The sequence below is a fragment of the Amblyomma mixtum genome, chromosome 3 (assembly GCF_055824585.1).
Source record: "Amblyomma mixtum isolate Tamu chromosome 3, ASM5582458v1, whole genome shotgun sequence".
NCBI classification, from domain to species: domain Eukaryota; kingdom Metazoa; phylum Arthropoda; class Arachnida; order Ixodida; family Ixodidae; genus Amblyomma; species Amblyomma mixtum.
In genome coordinates this window covers 38,014,547-38,028,079 of record NC_143014.1, presented here as the reverse complement: position 1 = coordinate 38,028,079, position 13,533 = coordinate 38,014,547, and the positions used below count along the sequence as shown (strand labels likewise).

General features: G+C 40.2%; 1 protein-coding gene across 7 annotated transcripts in view; it reads left to right on the top strand.

The window, feature by feature from the left end:
• Positions 1–13,533, top strand: part of Mms19 (MMS19 nucleotide excision repair protein) — a 67,736-nt gene that overhangs the window by 42,939 nt on the left and 11,264 nt on the right. For all 7 annotated transcript variants that reach the window (XM_089578750.1, XM_089578748.1, XM_089578754.1 and 4 more), the window contains 7 exons: positions 52–182; positions 1,952–2,030; positions 4,002–4,209; positions 6,701–6,792; positions 6,876–6,995; positions 12,299–12,518; positions 12,584–12,638. In XM_089578750.1, the coding sequence (XP_089434876.1) occupies positions 52–182; positions 1,952–2,030; positions 4,002–4,209; positions 6,701–6,792; positions 6,876–6,995; positions 12,299–12,518; positions 12,584–12,638 (905 nt within the window). The remainder of the gene's footprint in view (positions 1–51; positions 183–1,951; positions 2,031–4,001; positions 4,210–6,700; positions 6,793–6,875; positions 6,996–12,298; positions 12,519–12,583; positions 12,639–13,533) is intronic.

Below are 13,533 nucleotides of genomic sequence, written 5' to 3'. Positions count from 1 at the left end.
GTTTAATCTCTGCCCTCTGCGTCTGTGGTAAAAGTCTATGTTTCTGTGCAGACTTACAACAGGGTGAAGCCCCAGGCATGGGCAAGGTGTTGGAGGCGTTTGCAGGTGCCTCTGCAGAAGCCTGTTCTGTGGCCCTTGTTGAAGCACTGCCCAGTATTCTTCAGCTCCTCGCCAGGGATGAAGTGAGTACCAATTCATGAGACCAAAAGTGTTGCATGTGGAGGTAGACCAGATGTGACACCCGTGAGTGTAGCATCGGAGTTGTGAAATTTCCAATTTTGTAAATGAAAAGAGTTAAAATGTCTAGGCTTTTTTACAATTGGTGCACACTGCTAAAATCCTGTATTCTTGAAACCTGTTGTGATAGTGAAGTAGTGCTGTTGCACCACTTCACCATCATGTCAGACCAACTCGCCGATCAGTTCGTATTGTTGCATTTTTAAAATAGTACAAAATATTAAATATATTTAGAATAGGGCTAAGCGCTTTGAGCTGAGCACTGTTTTAAAAATATTTGTTTGCCTTCAATAGTAGCTCCTAAAATGTTAATGGTAACTTGGAATGTAACATTGACTTTCTACTGTATTCATGTACTGAACAAACTAGTGCATTATTAGAATATGTGATCCCAAGAATTTTGGTGTCGGTACTGCATTAGTGACAGCATATTTTAAATCTCATTCAGGAAAGTGTAAAGTGTAAAATACAGAGCAAATGGCCACCAAAATTGGTGTATATTCACAAGACGAATTGGAATGTTGTTTGTTTGTTGAGACTTCTGAAAGGCAGATGGAGTAATTGGTAGAGTGGCTGCTTTCTTGGTCTAAGAATTGGTTTCACTATGGTCAGCATCAGAGTATAGTGTTGCAAATTGCTTACTACAAATTTAATAGAAATAATGAGCTTTGAATATTGAATCAGGTGTAGAATAATGAGCAGATGCATTTAATTTATAACGATATTTTTAATTTTAAATGCTGCAGCATTGTACATCATTGATGAATGGGCCAGTAAGCGATAACACAAAGGCATGCTTCTCAGCAGTAAAACCTTAGGTAGCAGCATCATAGCCATGTTCATGCCAATAAAATGAGTATATAAGGTACTTTGGCTAAGGCTGTCGGCAATTTTTAAAAACAGGCTTTTTGAGTTTTGAGTTTCTGAGTTTTTTTTTTGGCATACCGTTATCAGTGGCATAGTGCATCAGAAACAGTTAAAACATGCTAACTAGCTGGCTGATTAACTAATATTGAATTTTAACTATTACATACTTTTGGGCTCCTAATTTATTTAGAGGGTTGTAGCCCACCGTAATTAATATCCATATCAGTTTTTGTAATTATGAAAATGCCATTCTTGTCACCGCTGTAGCACAATGAATTTTGGGGCCACACACAGGTGAAAGCAAAACGTTACTTAATATGTGGATATGGGTGCTTGCTATGGTATGTAATGATATTTAAAATTGCTTAAAGGTTTGGTGCAGGCATTTATTCAAGCTATACGAGGGTGGGTGCTTACGCAGTTTTTTTACGGTAAGCTGCCGCGGGCGTTGTCAGTGGACAGACGCAAGCAAAAAAAAGAAGAAACAAGCAAACAGAATTGCAGTGAATTTCTTGACAGCTTTTTTTTTGTCAGATTATTCATTAAAGCGATCAGAATTGCCCTTTTAAATCAATAGTGTGCTCATTCAGGAAAAGCACAAAAATGGCAGGCTGGCATGGGTGCACGCTACCATGCCTAATTGCTGCTTTGTTTTCCATCAGATGAAAAGTCAGTGGTTTTGAAAGTGACTGTCCAATACACACTTAGTTGCCGTGCTTTGACGTGATAAGATGACAGCAGTGCATATAAGCAATTATTATCAAGCTCAAAAGCATACTGAGCTATCATTGGGCCAAGCATTTTTTTATGGCTGTTTGGTGCTTAGTAAACATGTAATATTTTCCAGGGTCTGAGACCAGTGCTGGTGCTGGAAAGCACCACCCATGTCTTGTCAATCTATGCTAACCTCTGCAAGCATGAAGAGGGTAAGTGGTCTGAGTGTCATTTCTAATTGTTATTTTGGCTCAGTAAACTTTTTGGCTCTGTATGGTAAGTGTACACTGCCTGATACATGTGCTAGGTAGAACTACCAGCTTTAGGTGATTGCACAGAGAACAATGTGGAGAGGGCATTCAGGAGAAAATGTGGTGCCTGACAGCCTTTGAACCTCTTCCTTCAGTTACTGTGGTCCAGGAGTCCTTTCAAAGCGTTTTATTATGTTTTGTGTTTTTTTTTTGTACTTGCTAAGAGCTTTTGCGCTAAATGAAAGAAAGTAATGTTGTTGTTTTCAAGGCTCCAGATTGAAGATTCAGTGCACCATTTTCAAAATTAAACTGCTATAGTGGCAGCTACCTGGATCAGTTAAATTAAAAGAATTTCCAGGTAAACTAACTTGAATACAGCACAACAAAGGGGCACATAGTTTGCCCTATTTAAGTACTAAATCATGTCTTACCAGCGAGACCAACCGTGCCCATTACCATTCTGAGAGACTAAGGATGTCTACAAACTTTTAGCACTTGTTATTCTGACTGGAAAGAGAATGTGCTTCTCAAATGCAAACAATATAGATTACAGCTAATGAGCTGAGGTGAATGCTGCAGAAGTGTCATTCTGCTGTTAGTGTATATGACAATATGTATGTATGTGCACTGCTGTCTGTTAGTGAGCTGGCTGCTGAAATTTCATAATCTAGAAAGTGCATCAATTGGCTCTGGTCAGTAGAATTTATGAGAAGAAAAAGTTGGCAGTATTCGCATTTGTCTACTCTTGCCCATCTGTGTTGGGTTAGGGCTAATAAATATGTGACTAGAGGTGACAGTAACAAGTGCTTGTGTAATGCTGATGCCACATCTGGCCACTGGCTCGTATTGCTCACATTGTGCACCAAAGCCAGCATTTTGCTTGAGGCATCATACTGTAAAGGCAAAAGATGTTCACGGTTGCAGTGGGATTTGAACCATCTCTTTAGGAAGGCTAGTGTTGTAAAACACCACTTGGGACGGCTTGGTACATTGCTGATTTTGCTTTTAATGAGTTTGTATTACACAGTGTTGATGTGCAGATATGTCTAAACGCAGCACAGTTTCAGTGTAACTGAGAAGAATGTACTTTAAGAGTAATACTGTCCATCTGTCTGCAATATTTTCTATAGGTCTGCTTTGTTTGTGGTGGCAGCACTTATGAAATGCCTGTTATATATTTGGCAGCTGGTGCTGAATGGGGTAGCATGCCCAAAGTATCCAGGCAGATGTAAACAATATTAACCCTTTCACATGCCATTCTTTGTTTCCATCAAAAAGAAATATTTCTCACCTAAATAGTATATTAAAGACAATTCATTAGTTTTCCAGTGCAAAATACTGGTGTTTTTTTTGCAGGGATTTGCAAAATTGAGTGCGAAGTGTCATAATTGGTGAAAATAGCAACATCGAAATGTCGCGACTTATGAAGTATACACCCGAAGGGTTGTGGGAATAATTTGTATTTCGAAGGTGCGCATTGCGCTTGAAATTGTGAAATGAATGTGATCTTATTGCTGGTGGCAGAATAAGTTTGCACAAAAATGGCGGATTGCATTCTTTACATGGCATGAAAAGACGTCTTATTTATGACATGAAGGATGCAAAATTCACCTGAAACAAAGAGATCACTGCTAGGTGCTACTCACTCTCAAAAAAAGCTGCGAGTTTGCCTTGTACAGAGTTCTGTACATATAGCATGTCAAAGGGTTAAAAAAAATTTCCCATTTGTGTGGTTACGACAGAGCTGACAATTTTAAGCCACCATTCTCATGCCTTGTGTAATGAGGAGTGGTTGCTGCATAGGCTTGCTCTTGTTAGAATGTGGTTTATATTACAAATTTGGATGTTTCATTTGGCATCAATGGCATGTCTTTTCACCATGCAATAAACTAGTTTGCAAGCCAAACATATTGCACCTTTTCAACTCTGCAGCCACTCAGGAATTGAATCGACTTCTTGGACAGCTGGCTGACCTCTTGTGCACTTTGGTGACTGGCAATGACCGTGAGCTAGCTCTGCGAGCACTGGCAGCAGTTATCACTGCCCTTCCAGTTAAGGGCTTCTTAACAGGTTCACAGCTGCAGATCATAAAGGGGGTGCTGCTTCAAGTGGCAACAAGTGTGGATGCCCCTCCAGTAGGGTAAGGAGCAGTAGGCACTTTTTACTCCTATGACAGCCATAAAGGTCAAAACTTTTATGGCAAGATCTACCAGTCGTGTATATTTTGCTCTTCACTACTTTGTGTACACTAGGCCATCATTTTATCTTCGTAAAATTAATTCATTTTTATGCTTCAAAGCTGCACCTGTCACCTGTGCAAGGTGGGGTGCTTTCTTTTTTAATACAAACTAAATTTTTTATATGCAAGCTTTCATCATAGTGTGGTTGCGACCGCCAAGGCTGGGCCTGTGTGCTAGTGCATAAAGGGATACTGAATGAAAATCTGGAAATACTGGGAAAGTGCTAGATTTTTATTCATAAGATGCGATTACCCAAGTGTACAGTCATCATTCTGGTTATTTTTGTGTGGGTGGCTGTATGTTGGGAATTTTGTGAGCGGCCACTGGACCGCACTCAGTGAACACCTGCCTATGAGCTGGTGGGCATGACGTCACGCCTACCCTCAGCAGTGCCGTAGGTATAGTATATTCTAGTTTTGGCAGTGCACAGTTCAGGAATCCCTGCCCGCTCGTTCCTCTGGCGGGCGCGAGATGGCGCTATCGGTACCATCTCTGCAAAATGTTGCTTTTTTGGTTCGCCATCACTGCAGACGATGGGGATTTCCGATTAATTCTGGCTGAATCAGGCAAGTAGTCACATAAAGTATATGACCACGAGATTCAGGCAGAGAACCTTGAAGCGTGGACACGAGGAAGCTGAACAAAATGAACTGTACAATTCAGCAAAAGCACGCCAAATGCGTTCACTTTCATGTGGATTGTGCTGGCGATAGCCTGCGACAGATAAGGCTGACGTCACATCCCATATTGTGGGAGCATTCACAGGTGGCCGCTAGGTGGGGTGGTTTGAAAGATATTCATTTTGATAACTACTTTCTGCTCATTTCTGTTTCAAAAAGTGTTGTTTTGGTCACTCTCAGTGCCACAGCTATTATTTGGACCAGAAGTCTCCACGGCAGACTTTTTGTTCACTATCCCTTTAAAAGCAGCACACCATAGGCACTGAGCAACTGCAGTCGGTAGAGTTTGTCTTTGTGAGCCATCACTGAAGCTCCCAGCTAGGGATGACTTGCTTTTGTTCTTAGTAGTGCACTTATTGGAGGATAATGCTACAGAGATCATTCATGTGATGAAGCAAAAGAAGGGTCATTGCGTATCTGTTATTGCTGCATTAAGAGTGTCATACCATGTATACGTTCGGATGTCGCACAGTACTGCTGAGTGCTGAGTACAAAAAAGGCCGTGTGGTAAACTTATCTTAGTATCTTTGTAGATGTTGTAGCTGGGTGTGTTCTGCTGCTGAACACAAGTTCATGGGCTCATCCCTAGTTGCAGGGGCTGCATACTGATCGAGGCAGAATGTACAAGTGCCCATGTACCACTGAGATTTTTAGTGTATGCTGAAGAAGCCCAAGGCGCTGAAATTTATCTCTAGTTCTCCACGGTGGTATGCTTCATAGCCTGCAGTGCTTCTTTGGCATGTAAAAATCTATTAACCGTTAGTCTCTTCAGCCATCATGCAGTTACATTTATTTAGAGTATGTGGGCAAACACCTACTTCAGGTTGTTTTTTCCTTGTGTAATGTAATGTAGCTGCCCACATCTGACAGTGAGCCATACCTCTGCCTGCATCAGGAAACAAGTGGTGCAGTATGAGTTCTGGACTTTGAATCTATATCCCATACAAGTATGAAGTGAGTAGACTAAGTAGGTATAATTAGACATGAATTAAAATGAAAATACTTTGTGATAGCATAACCCCTATTGCTTTGTAGGACTTCAGTGCGCAAAAAACTGGCTGTGACTTAGATTCTAATAAATATAGCATACAAATTCAGTGTGCTTGCTTCATTATTTCGAATATATAACCATGAAATTTCATTGCATTGTGTATGATAGAAACATCTCAGATTGCTGTGTTTTTATTATTTGTCATTTTTGTGAAGTTATTAAACTTCACAGAAATAATCCATTTAAATGACTACTTACTTTCATTATTATGATATGGTAAAAATGAGAGGCAATACAATGCCTCTACAATCAGCTCTTGAGTCTGGCATATGACTTTGCAAAACACAGTGGGATTTTCTTTCCATGGCACATTCAGTTTTTTGTGGCTAATTGCAAAGCTCCAATCTTAAACATAGGTTCTTTACACGATTCTCATTATTCTCATAATGAGATTCTCATTATTTAATGTGAGTAATTATGCTTTGCACAACTAAGTGTTTCTTGTTATCTTTTTTTTGTGTGTGTGTATCAGTGCTGTTTTTGGTGTCTGTAATAATCGAGTGCCTCTAAAATGTGAAAATCCTAAGCAGAAAAGTGGCATCTGCAAGATGCTATAATTAAATGTGTAGGTGTTCTTGAAGCATTCTAAAGAAATTAAGCTCTAATCTTGCTTTCTTTTTATGCTTTGTGAGGCTTTCAACTGAAACAGCACCCTTTCAGGGATGAACATATTTTGTTGCTGGCCCAAGTTGCAAGAACAAATTGCTTAGGATATGACCTGTGGCACATACTGAAACAAGAAATTGCAAAAGGTACAAAGGAAGACTTTCATGTCTATTGATATTCACATTTCTTTAGCGTACAGGTTTTTTTATGCTACTTTTTCATGACCTAGGTTACAGCCCTGGAAAATCTGAAAGGATCTTGAGTATGGCGACTGCCTGTTCTGGCAGTGCAATATCTATGGCCATTGTGCTGCCATGTGTTGTGGATAGCTTTGTGTGCGCAACTAAAGGTGAGTGTTTATCACAGAAAGTGTGGGGTCATTTGTCGTAGGCATGGTAATTAAAAAATACATACCCAGCGTCCTGCCTATAGGACACCATTTTTTTGCGCAGTAACTCTAAAAATTTATTATGTAAAAGCTTGCGCCCACTAGCATAGGTTCAAGGGGGTCTAAACTTTTCCTGTGCAAGGATTGTGTTGTGTGCATTCAGAAAGATCTGCTAGTCTTCTCTGGACAGAATTTTTGAAATTCACTCCCATCGACTACGTCGTAATTTTGCTAGAAAAACAAATAATTTTTGTGCATTGTCATCAGGAAACCACCGTACGTGATGAGAAATGTGATTTTAAAGTCAATGTTGAACAATGCTAAATATTTGAAGCTCTATCGCACCTAACAGGTTGCAAATTTGCCTAGTATCCTACATAATAGGATGGCTCAAAAGTTGGTGTTGAGAAAAGTATTTCTGAATTGTGAAGTGAAGTAGGCATTTTATATCGAAAAATAATTAAATTTCTTCAGATGTCTAAAGTTTCGGCATATATGGGTTGTTGTGCTACAGTGTAGTGCAGTAATATAAAGAAGAGAAGGAACGTGTAAGATAAGCACTAGTGAGTGGAAGTTATTGCTTTCTGTATTGTTTCAATTGGTCCTGCTCCACACTGCCTCACAGTTAGTGCTTATGTGGTCATGTGGTTTTCAGTTTAGCTGTAATCATGTGAAGTTAGAACTACCACATGGCCTGTGATCTGGTGAGCTGTCTTCAGCAAGTGACCATGTGACCATATGAGCTTACACTCCACTGTTCCATAGACTTTTTTCTGGATTCTTTTTGACATGACCCTTCTTTCATTGTGTGCTTGACAGTAAAAAAAAAAGTCGTGACTGCATTCTAGGTCCTTGCGCACTGTATTGTTTTATTTCTTTTTTATTTTACATGATAATTAGGGGCAGAGCTCACTTTAACCGATTCGCTTCCTTGGGCCGTCCATGACGACATGGCATGCCCCAAGTTGCTGGAAAGAATTAGCAATAGCTCGTGCTGGAAAAGTCACATATGAGAAATTTTTATTTTATTCGGCTCTCAAGACAGTCATAAATCTAAAGTAAAATTTTTTTTGTTTGTAAAAAATCTTAAAGCAATCAGGTGTGTGAACTGCGGTGTGGCACTCGTCGCACTACCGACAGCTTTTGATGTTTTTTTCTGGACTTTGTACACTAAACATTTGTTTGATGTTTTCAGCTATGCCGTCATTCGGAGGTATTTGGTGATCATTATGGTGCCATTGACAAGCCTTTAGACTCATTTTGGAAGGAGCTACAGCTGGTTTCCTGTGCTCTTGTGTATTGGGGCTAACACAGCCACAGGGAACGCTCTTTTTGACGAGACAAAATTTTCTCTTGACATTGCACATTCTTTTTCGGTCGCTTTTGGTAGAATATATAGTTCATAGAAACAGCCAAATACATCACATTGATGAGTATTTCTTCACACACTTTCGGATTTCCAAGTCAGGTCTCAAGCCACATCTGAGGTACCAGTCTAATAGCCCGAGTAATAATAGTACTCATCTTGCGGATCAGGTCACACTCACTGCTTTCACTATCATCTAAAAGTTTTGAGTTCTTTGCAAGTCTGTATTCCCCTCACTGCCAAAAAGCAGCACATGGATTTCAGTGCCCCTGAAACTTATGTCTTCTCATGACGCCGTGGTCATGTTCAAAAAAAGCGGCAAGGAAAGAATTCTTTTCCTGCAATACTTTTTCAAAAACTAGTGAGCAATTAGTGTCAGCTGGCGTAAAAACTACTATCTAAAAACTAGAAGCTAAGCATTTGGCGTCATTTGTTGATGCGTATATAAAGTGTATGCCGTATTTACTCATGTAATTTGCACCTGCGCGTAATTTGTGTACCCCCAACTTTTTACCTTTTGAAAAAAAAAACTCGCATATTTTGCACTGGCACTGTTGTGTCAGACCACTAGCAAGGCTGTCACAAAGGAATAATAGTGTTATGACTGTACTAGTAGGAAGTAGTTCAAAGAAGATAAAAAAAAATGCAATGCACTGCTGTGGGGACAACCTCACCTGCTGCTGTGGTGTATTAGCTTAGTGTAGATCAAGAAGGCACATAGATCATCTGGTGGTACCTAGCATTCATTTGAAGTTTTGAGGTATTCGTGAAAAAGATCAACATAAGCGCACTCATGCACCTTGTCATACATCTGAAAAGCGAACCTTTGCGCATTTACTGGAACTGAGCAGAGCAGTCTAATTCGCTAGGGGAATGCTATAAATAGCAGCTGGCTCGATATCACAAAAACACTGTGCTACATCAACAATGCGGCAAAAAGCAGCCATGACCCAGGGTGCACATGCAAATAAAGACAACAATAATAATGCTGCAAGGGTTTGGTTTATGGCCACTTTTATTTGTTATCTATATCAGCGATGTTATTACAACAATTGATGACTTTCCGGTTAAAATTCAATTAAATGCAATGACTGCATCCTTTATTCTGATATCTCTTCAACTCTTGATCAAAAGAAGCTAAACAAATCATTTTAAATACTCTGTGACTTGAGCAAGAAATAGCAGATGCCCGTTAATTTCAAGAATGCAGTTATCATGATGTTTGTGAACAAAAAAGAATCATTTAAGTACGCTTATAACCATGTGTGTTGATTTCATTTCTGCGCTTTTTTTTTTCTTATATGCACATTTATTGCTCTAACCTGATTGTTTCTATATGTACGCATTCCTGTTATGTCTTGTTATGGGAGACAGCAGCATATGTAAGTAAAATAAAATAAAAATAAAACAAATAGTGTGCTGTAGGTATGGGCTGGGCTAGCCAGCACAGCATGCATATTCCCTTGAAGCAGGCATGAGGCCCCATTTGCCAGTGCTGTGCAGTATTTTAAGTTATATTGGCTTCCTGCTGCTCTGGAGAGCTTTGTTGGCAGAGAACTAGATGATCGTGTGGAACTTGTAAACTACAAAGCTGTTAAAGGGCTTCAGCATGATCTTAGGAGCTATATTTTTGATGATAATAATAAGCACTAATTCTCCCCTTCCAGTAAGCATCTTTGTTCTATTTTCTTGTGGTACAAGGCAAGCATTTAACTGTAATTTTGACCTTCACAAATGTAGCAGTGCATATGGTGAATGCCTGACGGAGTTCAATGGAGCCAAAATATGGAATGTATTGCCGATCGAGGTGAAAGTAGCCAGGAACTTCAAAATGACCTGAAATTTGTATTACAAGTCAAATCAAGTTTTGCCTGAAGCTCTTGCTTTGTGAATTCTGCTTTGATACCAAGTTTTTTATTTGTGTTGTGTAATTTTTGTGACAGTGTTATTCTGTGAGCTTACATCATTTTTTTTATTTTGGAGCCTCCTGTATTTTTTAATTTTTGTTGTGTATTTTGTAACAGTGTACTATTAACGTAGTACTGTTGCGTGTACATTATCATTTATTTCTTCAGCCCTCCACCCTCTGCAGCTGAACCTGTTAGTAATTTTTGCATTGGACCAGCCACTAGCATTTGAGGCTATCGGTCCAAACAGTATTGTACATTTTTCTTGTTTTAAAGGTGCAGTCATGAGGAATCTGAACTCGTCTTTTTACCATGGGAACTCAATCTACACGTTCCGAGCATTCTTAGAAATTTCGATTTATTGCCCTGTGTGGCCGGTTTCCTTAATTAAATCAGATTAACGTCCGGCTCCCGCCTTTTTTTTTTAAATTCTTTCCGTATGGTGGGCGGAGTCGACCAACGCGTGGAGTGCCTTTCAGCCAGCTCCGTGGAGGCTTGCCGCTCCGCCATCGGCGGAGTAATGCGTAGTAATCCGTAGTAGCAAATAGTCCGCGCGTATTTTTATTTCTGTGGGCTTATTTTGCGGCTATATTATCTGCGAATGAAACTATTTATTCACGGAAACCTAAAAAACAAAATAAAGTGAAAGCAAAGCCTCCATGGAGCTGGCTGAAAGGCACTCCACGCGTTGGTCGACTCCGCCCACCGTATGGGGAGAATTAAAAAAAATAAAGGCGGGAGCCGGACGTTAATCCGATTTAATTAGGGAAATCGGCCACACAGGGCAATAAGTCGGGAGTTTCTAAGAATGCTCGGAACGTGTAGATCGAGTTCCCACGGCAAAAAGACGAATTAAGATTCCTCTTCACTGCACCTTTAATGCATTGAAGTTTCTCCTAAAAAAAAAAAAACAGCATCATTGGCGAAGTTCTCTGTAATATTCAGTGGTAGTATTGATATAGCATCTGACACCTAAGCATTCACAACTGAAAAAGTGGTCAACCTGGTCTTTGACATGCATTTTGCTCAAATTTAAACTTTATTGCTTTGAACACACGAAATCACCGACCTTTAATTATTCTTAATTTTTTATAGGAGGAAATGAATGTTCATCTGGTACTTTATTTTGCTTTCTTTTTTTTTTTCAAGCAGTGAGCATGAAATATCTGTTTTTGAGCAAGTAACACTATATACCACTGTTGTCATGGTGATGCAACCTAACTGTGACGTGCGGCAGTACCTAAATGCGATGCAGTGTTGTATCAATGTTTGCTCACTTTTTTTAAGGTCATTTAACGAAGTGAAACAGTGTGCCATCACAGGTGCTGCTTAAAGGGGCTCTAAAAGGGTTCTAATAAAGTTGCGGTATGCCGGGGATGTTAAAGGACGCTGCTTTACGAATATCCTCCAGCTATAATTTTTTTGATGTGCTTTGTAGAAGCTGAGTTATCTGTAGTCAAAATTTGAATTTCAGCGTCTTGTCTTTCCCTCTCCTCTTGTCACTTTTTGCACACTGGAAGGTCAGTGCTCCTCTGCCAGCCCTACCGCCGGGGGCAGAGCTTCCTTACCTGCCGGAGCTATGCGGCTTACTGGCCGTGGCCATGGTAGCTGCCCGACGTCTGAAATAATCTAACCAATAGCGATCTCTCAAGTGGTATACGCAAGAGCACTGCGACGGAGGAGGGTGCGAGCATGAAAAAGTCCCTGGGAAGGGCTCGCCAACGTTCGTGCGTGATTGTTGGTTCTCTGCTGTGTGTAGAAGTGTATTATTTAGCTCAGGTATTCATGACATCACAGTGCAGTGGTTGAGCAAGTTGGATGTGTTCTCCTCGTAGGGTGTTTCAGAGTCCCTTTAATAGTGTGCTTGCAGCACTTCATTAATGCAGTGAAATTATTGTGCCTAAATTGCTCCTGTCACAAGCAGACAGTTATGCACAGGTCTCTAGATCTCGGTGTTTTATTCATGAATTTTTATGCTTTTCATCTGCTAGATAACCAAAGAGTCTACCGGAACCTACTGGCCAAATGCCTTGTAGGAATTACTTGCCAAGCAGAAAAGTATGGAGTGAACCTTTGCCATGTGTCACTGCTCAGAAAGGTTGTGTTTGCTTGGACGGATGCCATGAAATGTGGGCATGGAAATGAAAGCTTCGAAACCTTTCATGAAGTATCAGTTCTAGTGCAGAAGCTCTCTGAAATTTCCAGCGGCAGGTGAGTTTGAATTTCTTCCTAAGTTTGCAGAATGGGTTCTGAAACAGTTTTCTTTCTTGCTACAGAGATATGAGAGACATTATTTCCCATGTTGAAGAATTATGCATGGACACATCTTTTGTAAGTAACATTTTGCCTTTAATTATAACTTGCCACCAATAATTTGCTCCAAGTTCAAGATACCAATTGTTCAAAGGTTAAAGGAAGCAGTACTTTATATGGGAAACAATATTTTGATCTAAAAAAAAAATCGGTGTGATCTAAGACTGTTGCACTGCAGAGTTGAGTGCTTTGTGGATGACGGTGGCAGCACCTTTTGCCATTATCCCCTTCAGGCACTGTGTCCATGTAGTGTGTGGATGTGGCCTGAGCACTATCATATCTCATGTTTGCAAGGTGCAATTTGCACAAATCTGGACGCAAAATTACGCACTAAAGTCTGAAAAATCTTGTATATAAAGATAGCATCGAGAAAGGCGTGTGAAATGAGTCAAGGAATCTGTTTTTAAGTGGACAAATCTGTGCAATCGATCCCGGATATAGCCACTGCGGTGGTTCAGTGGTTATGGTGCTCGAAATGAACCGCAGCCCTCCACTATGGCGTCTTTCATAGCCTGAGTCACTTTGGGTTGTTAAATCCCATAAACCGAACCATCGTTCCTGGATATATTGAACTTGAAGGGGATCGCGAAATTGTTCGATGTATCGATAATTTCATGTATAAAACATGGCAACAGATCAGCTTATCAATAACCCACAATTATGACTGTGGTGCACCCATGCTAACGGCAACAGCGTGCTGTCTGCTAGCGTACTCAAATGATGCAACTTTATAAAGTAAATGACTGCCACTTAAAGAAAAATTTCAAGAATTTTATTCAAGATTTGAGCCTTGGATCCCTTGAGTTGCGAGTCGGACACACTATCCCTAGGCCATGCAAGGCATACTTGAACGGCTCGGGTACCGGCGGGGGTTTGCATGTATGCCGTGTGGTCTTTCATGTAAAATGGTATC